The 16665-nt window shown below is 41.8% G+C and overlaps 1 protein-coding gene across 11 annotated transcripts; it reads left to right on the top strand.

Moving 5' to 3' along the window:
- The first annotated feature begins 469 nt into the window (after window positions 1–469).
- On the top strand, window positions 470–16066 carry p2ry12 (purinergic receptor P2Y12). Of its 11 annotated transcripts, XM_048604153.1 has the most exons (6): window positions 584–700; window positions 2927–3055; window positions 3357–3650; window positions 5278–5422; window positions 7696–7758; window positions 14146–16066. In XM_048604153.1, exon 6 carries the CDS (start codon window positions 14148–14150, stop codon window positions 15165–15167), a length of 1020 nt encoding a protein of 339 aa, XP_048460110.1. In that variant the 5' UTR covers window positions 584–700; window positions 2927–3055; window positions 3357–3650; window positions 5278–5422; window positions 7696–7758; window positions 14146–14147; the 3' UTR covers window positions 15168–16066. The 11 variants fall into 11 exon arrangements, 7 of the variants coding, with proteins under 7 accessions (XP_020370636.1, XP_048460110.1, XP_048460108.1 ...); XR_007263460.1 differs by lacking the exons at window positions 2927–3055; window positions 3357–3650; window positions 14146–16066 and adding exons at window positions 6601–6648; window positions 9028–9558; XR_007263459.1 differs by lacking the exons at window positions 3357–3650; window positions 14146–16066 and adding an exon at window positions 9028–9558.
- Window positions 16067–16665: the final 599 nt, after the last annotated feature.

The raw sequence follows: 16665 nt of genomic DNA, 5'->3' as shown, positions 1-16665 counted from the left end.
TCCTAGGATCCATTCTCTCCCAAATTTGCACGGTCAGAGTTCAAAATGAAGGCGAGCAACTTTGCTCATTTTTGTCGTCTTTAACTCTGGGATGTGCAGGTACAATCGTGGCAAGATCACTAACTCAGAGCAGACTGGAGAGAAGCAGCATGTATTTAACAGGTAGTCATTAATCCCAATGTTGTTTTTTTTTAAAAACACTGATTCAATGGTCACATTACAAAACCATAATAAAATAATTTTATTAAACTGATATTTTGTTACTGTTTCTGCAGTAGTGTTACCTATCTTTATCTATACAGTGATCGTAAGCTGTCACTTGAGGTCAAGCAGCAGAGACCAAGAACTGCATTCTATATGAAACAATGCCCTCAAAAGACAGAATCTGGCGGTGAAGTGGAGTTTGGAGACTGTTAGTGATAATTCCGGAGTTTAAAATTAAATACGGCACCAACCAATATTTCCAGCTCAGCACAGCAGACAACAGGAGGGAAATATTTTTATCGTGAATTACATAAGCAGAACAGAAAGCAGAAGCTGTGATAAAGCTGCAACTCGGAAAGCAATAGGCCCTTGTTTCCAACAGATTAATACAAGTACAATCCCTCAGAGAGAACACACGCTCATTCTGAAACACGGAGGTCAGATACCTCGACACTTCCAACCTCATCATCGAGGAACCGAGGGCAAAACAAAGCAGGTAACAAATTCAAATCTTCAGTTACAGAAATCTAGGACAGAATTAGCAGATGCATTTAGTGAAAAGATTAATCAAATCTGCAAATTGACAGCATGACTTTTTGAATGAAGCAGTCACCAACAACGGCAAATAAAACCAAAAGAACTGTGAATGCTGTAAATCAGGAATAAAAACAAAGTTGTTGGAAAAGCTCAGCAGGTCTGGCAGCATCTGTGAAGGAGAAAACAGAGTTAATGTTTTGGGTTGGGTTCTGAGGAAGGGTCACCGGACCCGAAACGTTAACTCTGTTTTCTCCTTCACAGATGCTGCCAGACCGGCTGAGCTTTTCCAGCAACTTTGTTTTTGTACCAACAATGGCAAATCCTGGCTAAACATTTGCAATTGTTACGGTAATAATTATTGTCACATTAATTTTTATTTTGATATACGGTTGCAAATTTTTCCCTTTCCACTTTTTGAAAAAGGTCATTATTTGCACAAAGGTCACCAAGGGTTAATGTATTTTGGAAGGGTGCATTGAAAGCTCCAAGTTCTAACATAATTTTTTTGAAAAAAGAAAGCGTAGACAGCCAAGCGATTGAAACAAAATAATGGCAATAATTACTGGATTGACTTAACTAATTTTTTTGGGAAAAAGGAAAGAAATCTTCCTCATGAATATATTTGAGATTAACAAGGTGAGGTTCGGTAACTGAATGTGTATGAAGGCCAAGGAAGAACAAGTAAACTACCAGCCTGCACCCAACTTCAAATTTCTACATGCAAATTTACTGTACAATTGTGCAATCTTGTACTAACTTATTTGCAATCTATTATCTACAGTTTCCTGCTAATGGTGTGTGCATAGATAACGCAGCTTCATCCAGCCTCATTTCAAAATCAGAAATGTTTTGCTCAAATTATCTGTCTTCTCTTCTTCACTCGATCAATGCAATACTTTTCCATACTTCATTCGTAAGTGGCTCACTGCAAAGTATTTTGCCAGAAATCATTTGTCATAATCTGGACAATGATATAGTTAATGTATTTTGTTTTGCACACAACTTTCGGAGTTAATATACCCTTCCACTTCATTCGCAATTGCATCTTGCTTCTCTGATTGAATCATGCCGAATCCTGCAGATTTTACATACTGTTTTGTCAACAAACGTCAGAATTTCCACGTCTACTCACTTCCTCTAGTCTTCAAAAACTTCAAACTTGAACTGTATTGTAGGTTTTCAGTCAGTGTTATACCAGTGCTCTTTGGTTCACTCCATTTAGGGTGCCTGTACTTTTTCCCATTGAAAAGGTTAAAACACAGCATGAATCTGATTCCTATAAAGCCTCTTAAAAATACAAATAAATACATTATAATTTCCAAGGCGAGGGAATAATTTTTCCCTCCTTGTTAGTTTTAGTGGGAAAGCTAAACAGATGTGCAACTTGTCCCTCTGGCTTCAACCCCACTGGCAGAGAAACCTGCTCCACCTCAGCAGGTGAGGTAACAAAGTGTAGAGCTGGATGAACACAGCAGGCCAAGCAGCATCAGAGGAGCAGGAAAGCTGATGTTTCAGGCCTAGACCCTTCTTTAGAAATGGGGGAGGGGAAGGGGATTCTGAAATAAATAGGGAGAGGGGGAGGCGGATAGATCATGGATAAGGGAGAAGATAGGTGGAGAGGAGACAGACAGGTCAAAGAGACGGGGTTGGAGCCAGTAAAGGTGAGTGTAGGTGGGGAGTTAGGGAAGGGATAGGTCAGTCCAGGCTGGATGGACAGGTCAAGGGGGCAGGATGAAACTAGTAGGTAGGAGATGGGGTTGGGGCTTGAGGTGGGAGGAGGGGATCGGTGGGAGGAAGGACAGGTTAGGGAGTGGGGGGACAAGCTGGGCTGGTTTTGGGATGCGGTTGGGGGAGGGGAGATTTTGAAGCTCGTGAAGTCCACATTGATACCATTGGGCTGCAGGGTTCCCAAGCGGAATATGAGGTGCTGTTCCTGCAACCTTCGGGTGGCATGGTTGTGGCACTGCAGGAGGCCCGGGATGGACACGTCGTCTGAGGAATGGGAGGGGGAGTTGAAATGGTTCGCGACTGGGAGGTGCAGTTGTTTAGTGCGAACCGAGCGTAGGTGTTCTGCAAAGCGGTCCCCAAGCCTCCGCTTGGTTTCCCCGATGTAGATGAGGCCACAACGGGAACAGCGGATGCAGTATACCACATTCCTGTAAACGTATTTTGTTTTCTCTCCAAGGCCAATATATCCTTACGAAGGTGTGGTGCCCAGATCTGCTCTCAGTACTCCAAGTGGGATCTAACCAGAGTTTTGTGTAACTGCAGCATAATGCCTGCATCCTTTTATTCCAGTCCTCCAGATACAAAGGTCAGCATTCCATTAGCCTGCTTGACTATTTTCTATACCTGTTTGTGACTTTTTAAAGATCTGTGCCTTCAACCCAACCTTCCTCCGCCCCACCAAGTCTCTTTGGACTTCCACTGTATTTAACTCCATACCATCCAGAAAATGGGCAATGTCACACTTATAATCCACTTACCCCTGCCTTAAAAAGATCCACGGAACCTGCTTCCATCTTTTCTAGGGAAGGGAGAGCTCCAAGGACCCCTGAACATCAGAGAAAAAGTTCACCTCATCTTGGTTTTAAACCTGTTTTTGTATTAAACAGTGACCCATTGTTCTAGATTCTCCCATAAGAAGAAACATCCTCTCCACAGCCATCCTGTCAAGACCCCTCATGTTTCAATCAAGTCACCTCCAATTCCTCTACGTTCCAGCGGATACAACCCCAGCCTGTCCAAACGTTCTTCAGAAAACAAGCATCCCCATTTCAGGCATTAGTACAGCAAACCTTCTCTGAACGGCCTCCAATATACAAAGAGCAAAGAATGCTGTATATCGTCACACTCCTGTCTGCTTCTCTGTGGAAATCATGGATTCACTGGCACTATTTTGATGAATGGTAGGTGGAGTTCTATCCAGTGCTCCAGTCACTATTAAACCTTTATAATACATCACTGCAATAAACAGCCAAGAAGTTCAGGGTCATAGTGCTGACCAAATGTGGGGCAAGGCCAGAGAGATTTGCGTATTTTCAGTTCATTTTGTTCAGGGCAGGGGGAGGTGTGACAGAGACCCAATGCAAGTCTGTGGAGATGATGGAGTACAGGTCTGATTATGATTAGCTAAACTACAGATGCTTTGAAGTGTCTAAGGAGTGGTTTGTGTGAGCTTGCTGAACATAAATTGGCTTTGTGCTTTCTGCATGAAAACAGTGACTGCAGTTTTCAAAGTACCTCACTGACTGTCAGCTGACTTAAGGTACAAGACACTGGGACAATGGAAATATACCTTCTTTCTTTGGAGGGCAGGAATGCAGGCACATATTTTTGATTTGTCTGGGAACGCTGACCCAAGCAAAACTCACTTCATTGCCATGTGTATGTTTCTATCACTATGCATACTTAATTGAATCACAACATATATCACCAACTCCCATCATGACCTATCCCAATCACATGTCAAGACTGAGTGTGCAGGAGATCAAGAAGTGTCAAGCATTGATGATAAGCATATAATTTATATTTGGAGTGACTATTCCAAAGTTCTAAAGTAGTGTAGAATATATAACGTCGTGAGCCTGACTGGCTGGAATCTGCTCAGAACATATTCAACTCCCTCCTGCTTCACTGCAGAACATACAAACAAACAAATTAGTGGGGGAAGTAGGCCACCGAGCCCTTGAGCCCAATCTGCCATTCAATGAGATCATGGTTTATCTGATTACATTTCAAATTCTATAGTCCCATCAATCCTGATGTCCCTTGATGTCCTTGCCTAACAAGAAACCATCAATCTCTACCTTAAAAATATTCAGTGATATTCAACACTATTCAATTCATAAATAATGCATAGCTGTTTGAACCCTTTTGTTTAACTGCTAAGTTTACACATTAGGAAAGTCAGATATTTGTGAGCAAAAATTCGCAAGCCATTTCCAGAAAGCGTCTGAAAGAGAAATCTATGTCAATGTTACTGTCTCACCCACTCTGCATGACCAACCAAGTCTGTTTCTATTCCAAGTTTTTAGATATAGCCCGAGGAGCTAACACACAAAAATGTGAAAAAAAAAGTGTTTTTGGTTGTTCCACAAAATCAAAACACACCGACATGCAGTATTTTGATTTCAACTAATTATGAGTTCTAGCACACTGAGGGAATGAAATTTGGATCACTTTTGCTGAACAGAAAGAATCAAGACCACTTCTGGAGCCAAGGTTCAGTGAGAATCAGAGTAAAATAAGACATTATCAGCCAAGGTTAATAAAGCAGAGAACAGTGGATTAAGACAAATATTCAGGAGAGAATACATTGTATTTTTGCTCCAACATGAGGTAGATTGTGTCACCATATTTTAAAACACCACCCTGGATACTGGCTAAGGCCCCACAAAGTCAAGTGGTCTTCATTCAAGATACCAAGGAGGGTGGTGAGTGCAAGTAGTATTGTAAAGAGAGCTAGGGAAAACCTCCCCCAGGAGAAAGGCACATGAATTAGAAGAAATTAATGTGATTGCATTGCCCTGACAGAGGACAACGTCGGACAAGTAAGGCGCATAAACGCCGAGGGTGCAACAGAAAACACTGCAAAACACCCAGTGGAGTGAGAATTCACCAGGTCCAGATGGAATATTCCCCAGGTTGCTGAGGGAAATAAAAGCTGAAAACTGCACAGGTACTGACCATAATCTTCCAATCCTCCTCAGAAATTACAAATGTTTTGTCTGTGTTCAAAAAAGGTTGCAAGGATAAAGAACTGACCAGTCTGTTCTAGCTCTGTAACTTTGAGAAATTATGATTCCAAATAAATAAGATGCATTTGGGTAAGGGTGAATTAATTAGGGAAAGCCTGTATCTATTTGTTGATGTTACCCAGCAGGGTAACGAAACATCTGCAGAAAAACAATGAACCAGCTCGGTGAGCCAACCAACCACAACACCCATAACCGGAGCTACAAATCTACTCCAAAACCTTAGAAAAGAGAAGGTTGTACTCATTGGAGTTGAGAAGAATGAGAGGCAATCTCAATGAAACAGATAGGAAGCTAAGGGACTTGACAGGATAAATGCGGAGATGTTTTCCTCATGGGAGAGTCTAGGACCTGAGGGCATAAATAAGAATAAAGAGGCACCAATTTAAGATTGAAATGAGCAGGAATTTCTTCTCTCAGAGGATTGAGTGTCTTTGGAACCTCATGCCACAGAGAGCTGTAGGGCAGAGTCCCTGTGTATTTTCAAGGCTGAGATAGATTATTGAGCAGTTGGGGAATCAAAGGTTCTGGGGAGAGGACAGGAAAGTGGATATGAGGAACATCAGATCAGCCATAATCCTATTGTATGTTGGACAGGCTTGAGGGACAGAATGGCTACTCCTGTTCCTATTTTATATGAATGATGTGTTTGATGTGATATATAAGGACTTCCAATAGGTATCTGACAAAGTCCTACGCTACCAGCTTATCAGTAAAGTTCAAGACTGTTGAATAAAAGGGAGAGTAACAGAACGGATGCAAAGCTGACCAAAGAACAGTAAACAGAGAATATCAATAAACGGTCGCCTTTTGAACCACAGGAGAGTTTCTCAGGGGTCAGTATTAGGAAGGCACTACTGCTGTTTGTGATCTTAACAACATGGAGTTGAATGCGCAAGGCACAATTTTAGCAAAAGATCAGCTAACGCAAAACTGGACAGTATAGCAAAGGTTGGGGAGGACAGCGATAAAGCCTTGATAAGCTTTGCTGTTGAAATGGACTTTAAGGTGGCAATAAAGGTTAACGTAAACAAGTGTGAAGTGATACATTTGGAAGAAATAGCAAATGAAGGATTACTAAAAAAGGATTAAAAAATTACAGGGCTGCATGAACAGACTCATCAGGACTCTACAAGCAAAAAGTACAAACGTAAGATCTTGAAAACTTGTTTAAAGCACTGATGTTATCACAATGACAGTACATGCCCAATTCTGGGAATTTTTAGGAAGGACATGGAGGCTCTTGTGCATGCAGTTGAGGGTGCTGTTCCTCTAAGAAGTAGTCAGGTGACACCCAGAGGGGTGGAGCTTTGGTCCAGTCTCGAACTGGCTGGGGAGGTGGGAGCATCATTAATCAAGTGTTCCTGTTCACATCCACCATTTATCTGCCTGGTATATAATTCCTGATCCCAAAGGCAGCTCTGACATAACAGAGGCCTAAAAGGAGGTAGAGAAAAGACTGATGTGAATGGTTCCAGAGATGAGGAACTTCAGCTCCATGGAGAAATAGAAGCAACCAGGGGTAGTTCTCCTTAGAGCAGAAAAGGACGAGAGGAGATTTGATAGAGATGTTCATAATCATCAGGGATCTCGACACAGCAGAAAGAGAGAAAATACTGGCATTGGCAGAAGGGTGTAAAACCAGAGGACAAAAGTTTAATGGGAAAGGCAAGAGACCTCAAAGCAACAAGAAAAACTTTTTTTTTTAAACGCAGGGGATTGTGGTGACATGGAGTGTATGGCCTGAAAAGGATGTGAAGGTAGATTCAGTGATGGCTTTCAAAAGGGATTTAGACAATACGTGGGAGAGATAATTGCAGGGCTCCAGTGAATGGACAAGAGTGTGGGACTAGATAAAGTGCTGTTGCAGTGATGCAACATGAATTCGATGGGCCAAATGGTGTCTTAAGAATGCTATGTTCTCATTTTTCACGAGAATTCTCTTTTGATGAGCTTTCAAACATTTTAAGGCAGCATTGTAAGAAGCACCAAAAATGCAAAAGTTACTTTTCTTCCAATGCAGTGGATCAGAAAATGCACTATTACTTGTGACAATTTCTTGTCACAATTATTAATCCCTTGGCAATTGTGGTGACTACATATACTATGAATGCTCATGTTCTTCATTTCATTGATTTTTCTTACCTGTTCCCTGCTACATGATAACATTATTTTGAAACTTAATGGAAAATTACAGACACCTGGAGCATAGCACCACAAGACTGTGAAAAACCTCACCAAACTGCAAAGAATTATACAGGTAAAGGGCTATTTTTGAAATAATGAACTTTGCATGACCTTTCGCAGGAATTTTCAATATAAATATCAAATTAATGCTGAGATACAAGGGTGTAATTTGGACACAAGTAGAATAAGTGGCTTCTTCTGGCTTGGAGTGTTTGAGCTGAGATACGGCACATGTCTGCAATCTTCAATGGAAAGAAAGACTGAAAAATGGAACATAACAGAACTATTGGAGGTCATACAATAGATGAGGTACACACTCAAAGGGAAGAATGTATGCAATTATGGAGGACAGCACATAACAAATCATTAGCTCAAAGCCCAAACTGTATTCCAGACCTGGCTAAGCTCCAGGGTAGTGTGTTAAATTCTCAAAGCATTTGGAAAATATTGAAGGATTTAAGGTTCTCATGCCAGGTTTGGCAACTGCTTTGTATTTTATCGAAAGACAGAGCGAGAGCCAACCATAACAAACAACAGCCTGTCAACCATTAATGACATAGTGTGAATGCAGCATTGTTGGGGCTAACTTCAGATAATGCTGAAACAAGATATAGGATCTGAATGGTGTTGTTAGATTTTGAGAAGCTCCAAGTAAAATAACACAGGAGCAAGAGACAGATGGACCTTGTTTACTTTCCTCTTGTCCATATGCAGACTGATTTAATTTCAAATAAGTTGCAGTGTGTTTTTCAAACCTCCATTTGTAAAGTTAGCTTTTTTTCCCAATTGCATCAAACTCTCAGTTTTAAATCAAGAGTATTATTTATTTACATCAAAACTCAAGGTGATCCTTGCAACTTCTCTCACTCACACACACAAAAGCAGGAGCAAAAGTAGTTTCACAGTTACGAAAGTTAAAACCTGAACGTTTAGACATCAATTCGTACGATTGCTAGATTCAGGTGGGCACAACTAGCTAAGGGGTAGGAAACAGCAGAATTCCTCTTCAGGTTGACACAGATACAGCAATACAGGGCATACAGGGGCGTGGTCCACTTTTCAGGCAATAACAGTAATCTTCAAGATACAGGCTTCGAGGAGATCTATACAGGACAAGAGCTATCCTGGAAGTGTGGCTGTGTTACCAGCAAGTTAGATTCTGAGCAGACCGAGATACAGGATTAGAATTAATGCACGATGACGGAACATGTGCAGATGATAGTGCACAACCATTGAAAATGCCTGCTATGATTGGTTGACGTACAGAGCTGCTTGCAATGCAACGCAAATGCTCAAAATAAACATAATTCTTCCTCGCTTGAATCTGTTGCTTATTTCACAGATAAACTGGCCAATCTCACAACAAAGATTTTCCAGGTGATATCTAGAGTCTTCTTGCGAGTCACATCAGACAAGAACACGAAGTTCAGAGAAGTGAAGTTGCACTGAGTGAAACTTTGCCAACCTTCAATACTGTGGAGTGTGAACGGACTTGGTTAAGCCAGTCTCGCAATTTCCCCTACAAGTTCTCTGCACAAACTATATGGCATAAGGCCTTGGGCTAAAAAGCATTGCTCTCTAGGAGGTTGCAAATTTGAAGCAAAATTAAACAAGATGAGTCATCAGACAATGTTGCACAGCAACACTGTTTCAGTGCAGGTTTGTTGGTCCATCATGCTGTGAAATTTCACAATGTCATTACCTCTGGGCCAGAAGGCTTGGGTTCAAGTCCTACCTGCTCCATGGTATGGCATAACATCTCTGAACAAGTTAATTAAAAACACCTACAATTAAAATTTTTCAAAGATCAAAGGAATTTTGTTCATATGACAGACCCATTAAGGAGTCAGCTTCAATAAATCATTAGTTTCCATCTCTCTGGTCAAGTCTCCATCATTCAACTTAAGACATAGATGGGATCAGTAGCACCTCAGAAAATACAGCAAAGATCAACGATTCTATAGATAATAGCAGAGTATTGCTGATATTGGAGTTTGGAAATAAAAACAAAGTGCTCAGTCATATTGAACCAGAAACATTAACTCTGTTTCTCTCTCCTCAGCAACTTTTTGTTTTTATTTCAATTGCTCTACTTTTGCTTAGTTGCCCCATCGTGTCCAGGGATGGTTAGGTGGATTAGCCATGGGAAATGCAGGGCTACAGGGATAGGGTAGGGGTATGTGTCTGCGTGGGATGCTGTTCAGAGGGTCGGTGTGGACTCGATGGCCAAAAGGCCTGCTGCCACAGCATAGGGTATGATTTACAGTGTCCATGCAATTATCAGTGTGAAATTCTAAAGACAGGTGGCTTAGGCATCACTGCTAGTTTCTAGAAACATAGCCAACTTGTTACAACATGCAAGTTGTAGCTGCAGAGATAGCAAGAACTGCCGATGCTGGAGTCAGATTCAACACAGCATGGAGCTGGAGGAACACAACAGGCCAGGCAGCAGAGGAGCAGGAAAGTCAACTTTACTACTGCTCTGATGCTGCCTGACCTGCTATGCTCCTCCAGCTTCACACTGTGTTGACAAGTTGTAGCAACCACTTTATTCCAGCAAGGTCCATTTGAAAATTAAACAAAGGAGGTGTTGTTTCTTTTTGAAATGAATAATTGGTGATTTATTTCCTTTCTTTGTTATTACATTGGCAGCATTTCTGCACCATTGCATCCATCCCTGACTGTGATGGCGCGGAACACTGGCAGTCTAAAGATTGGCACTAATATGTAATGGGCTGCCCCAACCTACTATTGATTATTGTGTGCAATAAAGTTAGAGTTCTAAATAAAAACAGAAAGGACTGTGGATGCTGGAAATCAGAAACAAAAACAGAAATTGCTGGAAAAGCTCAGCAGGTCGGATAGTATTGGTGGAGAGAAAGCAGAGTTAACGTTTTGGGTCAGTGAGCCGTCCTCAGAACTTGGTTCTGGAACAAGATCTGGACAATATCCAGGCTTGGGCTAGCAAGTAACATTCATGCCACGCAAATGCCAGGCTATGACCATCATCAATAAGAAGCAATCTAACTGCTGTCCCTTGATATTCAACGGTGTTACCATCACAGAATCCCCCACGATCAACATTCTGGGGGTAATCATTCACCAGAAACTAAATTAGACTTACCACATAAACACAGTAGCTACGAGAGCACGTCAGAGGCTAGGAATACTACAGCAAGTAGCTCACCTCCTGCTCACTGTCTACAAAGCACAAGTCAGGAGTGTGATGGAATAGTCCCCAGTTGCCTGGATGGGTGGAGCCCCAACAACACTCAAGAAGCTCACTTGACTGGCACCACATCGACAAGCATCCACTCCCTCCACCACCGACTCTCAGTAGCAGTGTGTACTATCTATTAGATGCACTGCAGCAATTCACCAAACATCCTTCAACAGCACCTCCCAAACCCACAACTACTTCCATCTAGAAGGCCAAGGGCAACAGATATATGGGAACACCACCACCTGCAAGTTCCCCCCCCAAGCCACTCACCCACCTGACTTGGAAATATATCGCCGTTCCTTCACTGTCCCCAGGTCAAAATCCTGGAATTCCCTCCCTAAGGGCATTGTAGGTTAACCCACAGCAGGTGGACTGCAGCGGTTCAAGGCGGCAGCTCACCACCATCTTCTCAAGGGCAACTAGGGATGGGCAATAAATGATGGCTAGCCAGCGATGCCCCATCCCACAAAACAACTTTAAAAGAATTCTTTCCACAGATGCTGCCAGACCTGCTGAGCTTCTTCTGCAATTTTTGTTTTTGAGTTAACGTTCTGTTGTGTTCTACTGAGGGTTAATATGTGTTCACTGTGCCCCCATCCGATCACATAGTTCCAACAAAGAGCTTTGCACAATACCAAGATGATGCTCTGTTGCAGTACTGAAGGAATGCTGTGCCTTCATACGTCCTATCTTTTAGACAAGATAAAGGAACCTTGACCGTTTCTTCCTTGGGTGCATGGAAAAGATCACAAAGCACTATTTTGAAGAAAATCATGATAAAGTGATCCTTAATGCATCAGCTACCATTTGTTTCTTCAAGCAACATCTCAAAACCAGATTATCTGATCATCACCTCACTTGATTCATGCAAGTTGGCCACCACATTTCTACATCAGAACAATGACCAGAAAACACTTCTAAACATCTGGTGGTCTTAATGCTCTATATACACAAGATTTTCTTTTTCTTCTTCCTGTGCGCTGGATGCGGCCATTTCATATCTCTTTCAAGAGAAAAAGAGGCAGTCCATCAAGTCACTGGAAGAACTTGCCTCGTACATCCACTTGAAATGAGATGCAGGGCCTTTGTTTAACATCTCACCTCAAAAACGACACCTCTAATAGTGCAGCTTGCCTTCAGTACTGCAGTGGTGTATCAAGCTAGAGCAAAGAAAGGTAAGTTCAAATCCCAACAGATATGCAAAACTAACAAGCATCTCCTTTTGACTTAACTAAGAGAATTGTACCATGAAAATGAGTTTACCCGTTATAATAAGTGCACTGATTAACATAAAAGTTGTGTGTCCTTTATTCTGCATTTCATAATTGGCATGCACTTGCGTACAATCATTTTGTTTGTAACTCTTTTGGTATATCCGTATGTCGAGTTCAAACAGCAATTAGTTTTGTCTGAACTAAACTAAAAGGTTGATTGGCCGAGCCAGTTATTTGGTGCCTCTTACATTGCCAGGATATCCTGAGAGAATTTACAGCCAACGATAGACCTTTTTACTGTGGTCACTGTTGTAATATAGGAAAATACAGAAGTCAATTTGCACACAGAAAACACACATATACACAAGTGTGATACAAAAACAGAAGTTTCCAAAGGTTCTCCAGTAGATCTGTAGCTCAGGCTCAGGCTCAGGTTGTGGATGTTGTGGTTGGTTGGCTCACTGAGCTGGTTCATTGTTCCGCAAATATTTCATTACCCTGCTAGGGAACATCAGTGCAGCGTCCGACGAAGCACTGTTGTGTTTTCCTGCCTGGTATTTAATCTCTGGGGTCCACTGAATTTGATTACCTCATTGCCGGTTTTCCTTCGCAGGAAAATATATATAGGGTCTAGTTCTATGTGTTTGTTGATGGCCTTCTTGGTGTAGAACCAGGCCTCTAGGAATTCCCGTGCTCATCTCTGTTTGGTCTGTCCTACGATCCTGGTGTCGTCTGAGGAAGTTGAGTTCTGAGGAAGGGTCACCGGACCCGAAACGTTAATTCTGATCTTTTCTTCACAGATGGTCAGCAGGTCTGGGAGCTTTTCCAGCAACTTTTGTTTATATTCCTGATTTACAACATCTGCAGTTCTTTCAGTTTTTATGCAAGTGTTAAAATGCTCTTTTCCCCATAGTGTAACGGGACCATTCATTGACTTGGGGCAGATGGGGGCTCAGCTGATGTCCTATTTGAAAGGTGGCATCATCTACAGTGACGAACTTCCTCATTACTGTACTGGAAGTGTCAGCCTAGGTGGTCTACCTTTTCAATAAAAAAGAATTGTTCATGGCTGAGGGATGACATGATTGAGGTATACAAAATTATGAGGGGTAGAGATACAGCAGACAGGAGGAACCTGTTTTGTTTGGCAGAGAGTTGGAAAAACCAGGGGTCATAGATTCATGCTAAAGGATTAGAGGGGACATCTGGAAAAACTGTTTTATGCACAGGGTGTTGGGTGTCTGGAATTCGCTGTCTGAGTTGGTGGTGGAGCAGAGAACCTAAACTCTTATAAAGTAGCTGTGTGTGCTCCTTAAATTGTGTAAACTGCAGGCTGTGCGCAGGAACTTGGGATTAGAAAGGGCCTCTGGGTTTCTTCAGGTCAGCATGGGCAAGATGGGCCAAATGGCCCCCTTCTGTTCTGTATCATTTCTATGGTTCTATGGAATAGTTTGGCCAGCATTTATTACCCATTCCTACCTGCCTTCGAGACAGTGATGGTGAAGTATCTTTTGAGCTGCTGTAGTACACGAAGGGAAATTATATCCACATTTGTGTTCAGGAGTTGTTCCACATTTTGACTCAATTGCCAAATTATGTACAACATGGGGACTGTCAAAGAATACTAAAAACAGGCATATCTTAATATAGGTCTACCTCTCTTTTAAAGAGAAGTAAAGTAAATTTAAGCAACCTTGTTTCATACTGTACAATCTTCACTGGGCTTGTCCTTTAAAAAATAGAGTTAAAGACTAGAAATATATTGTTCCATGGCTCTTTTAGTTACATATAGTCTAGTTTAGTTACATATATGTGGTGTCCAAGTCATGTTGTGGTGGAGCTCCAATGATCTAGTCCTTTCCCTGTTCTATCTGAGATTCTTCTTCAGATTAAAGAATGAGATTATCAGGCAGAAGACAATAAACTCAACATTACATTGTTATGGTTACTATTCAGAAGAGGCATGTTTAATATAAAACAATGCCGCCTAAATCAATCACACTGTGCTTTTTTTTTGATTTAGAAATGGCTTTGAATGGATCAGAAAGCTCTTCCAACTATTCAAACACCACAACAGAAGACAAGTGCGCGCCAGACCGAGAAATCAGCCAGGTGATCTTCTCCGTGCTCTATTCTGTCTTCTTCATTGGTGGCCTGCTGATGAACAGCCTGGCCATTTGGGTGTTCTTTCAAATACCAAGCAAGTCAAACTTCATCGTGTACCTCAAGAACACAGTCATAGCCGACCTGCTGATGACACTGATATTTCCGTTTAAAATAGTCATCGAGTCAAAATTCAGAACGCCAGGACTCCAAGTCTTCGTATGTCAAATTAGTGCAGTCCTATTCTACTTGACCATGTATATCAGCATCATATTTTTAGGGCTGATAAGTGCCGACCGCTACCAGAAAGCAGCTAAACCGTTTGGCCATTCTGGCATGTGCAAACCCAAAACTGCAAAGATTCTCTCAGCAACCATATGGCTGTGCATGTTTCTCTTGGTACTGCCCAATATGGTGCTGTACAAGGGAAGCACCATGCCAGAAAATGAGCGCAAATGCTCCTCGCTCAAGACTGACTTAGGCTTAAAATGGCATGAGCTGGTCAACTTTGTCTGCCAGATCATATTCTGGAGTAACTTGATATTAATAGTCGTGTGCTATTTTCTAATAACCAGAGAACTTTATAAATCCTATCGCAAGACAAAAGGCAGCTCCAGGCAAGTTAAGAAAGTCAATTTCAATGTCTTTCTTGTGCTGGCCGTGTTCTTTATCTGTTTTGTTCCTTTTCATTTCGCCAGGATCCCATACACACTGAGTCAGACCCGAGATGCCTACCAGTGCTCCACTCGAGTGGCTCTTTATTACATTAAGGAAAGCACACTGAGTTTGTCAGCGTTAAACGCATGTCTTGACCCACTGATATATTTTTTCCTATGTAGGTCATTCAAGAACATGCTATTTGCAAAGCTGAACAACTGCACACACAGATTGTCAAAAATGCAGACAGGTGATTGCCCATCCAGCATGGACACTCCACTCTAAGTTGCACCATAACATTACACTAATCAATATCCTCACTTGGTTTCTGCACAAGTCCTGGGAAACATTGTGCAGGGTTCAGTGTTATAAAATTAGCAATAAAATTTACACTTTACATGTATTCTACATATTTATATTCTATGGGGTTGAGGATGTTCTCTTATGTTAAAGGCACTATACAAATACATGCCATGTGATTGACTCTTAACTGCTCTCTGAGCAATTAGGGATGACAACAAATGCTGGATTAACTAGCGATGCCCAAATCTGTAAATAAATTTAAAAAGAAATTGTTGTTGCTTGGGCCAGGGAAAGAATACTAAGTCCCAAACAAATACAAACTAGATACGTATGACATCTTTCTTGTAGTAAATCATCCCAAAGTTCTTTACAATGAAATAGTTGATCAGGACATCCTGATACAGCATAGCTAGACCTGATGTTCTTTCCTATTTCTACAATGAGGGAGCATATATAATAATTCATTGAATCTTTACAGTGTGGAAGCAGGCCATTCAGCCCATCAAGTCCACACCACCCCCTCCAAACAGCATCCCATCCAGACCCACCCTGCTTCCCTATCCACATAACCCCACGTTTCCAACGGCTAGTCCACCTAATCTGCACATCCCTGAAAACTATGAGCAATTTAGCATGGCCAATCCACCTAACCTGCATATCTTTGGACTGTGGGAAGAAACCAGAGCACCCAAAGGAAACCCACGCAGACCCGCTGAGAATGTGCAAACTCCACACAGACATTCATCCAAGGATTGAATCTAATCTGGGTCCCTGGTGCTGTGAGATAGCAGCGCTAACCACTCGGCCCTCGTGCTGCCCATACATATATGTAGAATATTTTCTTGATTTTTTTTTTAAATAAAAGGTGTTTCTCTGTTTAAGATGGTCAATGGTGTTAATACAAGTCTCAGTAATTGTTTCCCACACAAAGTCCATAAGCACCAAAATACATTTGATTTAGGGAAGGAACTCTGAGCAGCGGTGCTAGCAAAAATGTTAGTGGATCAAATAAGGAGTAAAGATCCACAGCTAATCAGTGACATATGGTAGAAGGTGGAGGGTTGCAGAGCTAGAGGATGAAAGGCTATAGAAGATTTTCACAAATGAAATACTGAGCAATGAAAAAGGTGAGGAAGAGAGACTCTATCTCAACAGTTTACAGAACCTGGCAGGCCAGTATGGAAAATCTCCGAGGGCTTCAGTCAGGAGATGGTGAAAATATGAAACATTGTAGTGAGGGGAATTCCAAAGTGGTGACAGTAAGCTTGGTCAGAGATGGCAGGGCTTGAGTCTCACTGCAGATTCAAATAGGACACAGAGAAGGAGGAAATGGAATGGAATCAGGACAGACCCAAGACATAGGAGCAGAAATAGGCCATTCAGCCCATCAAGACCGCTCTACCATTCAATGAGATCTGGTTCATCTGATAATCCTTAACACTGCATTCCTGCCCTTTTCCCCAATTAGTCTTGATTCCAT

Source organism: Rhincodon typus, chromosome 13 (genome assembly GCF_021869965.1).
Source record: "Rhincodon typus isolate 14 chromosome 13, sRhiTyp1.1, whole genome shotgun sequence".
Classification (NCBI taxonomy): Eukaryota; Metazoa; Chordata; class Chondrichthyes; order Orectolobiformes; family Rhincodontidae; genus Rhincodon; species Rhincodon typus.
This window is presented reverse-complemented; position numbering and strand designations above follow the sequence as displayed.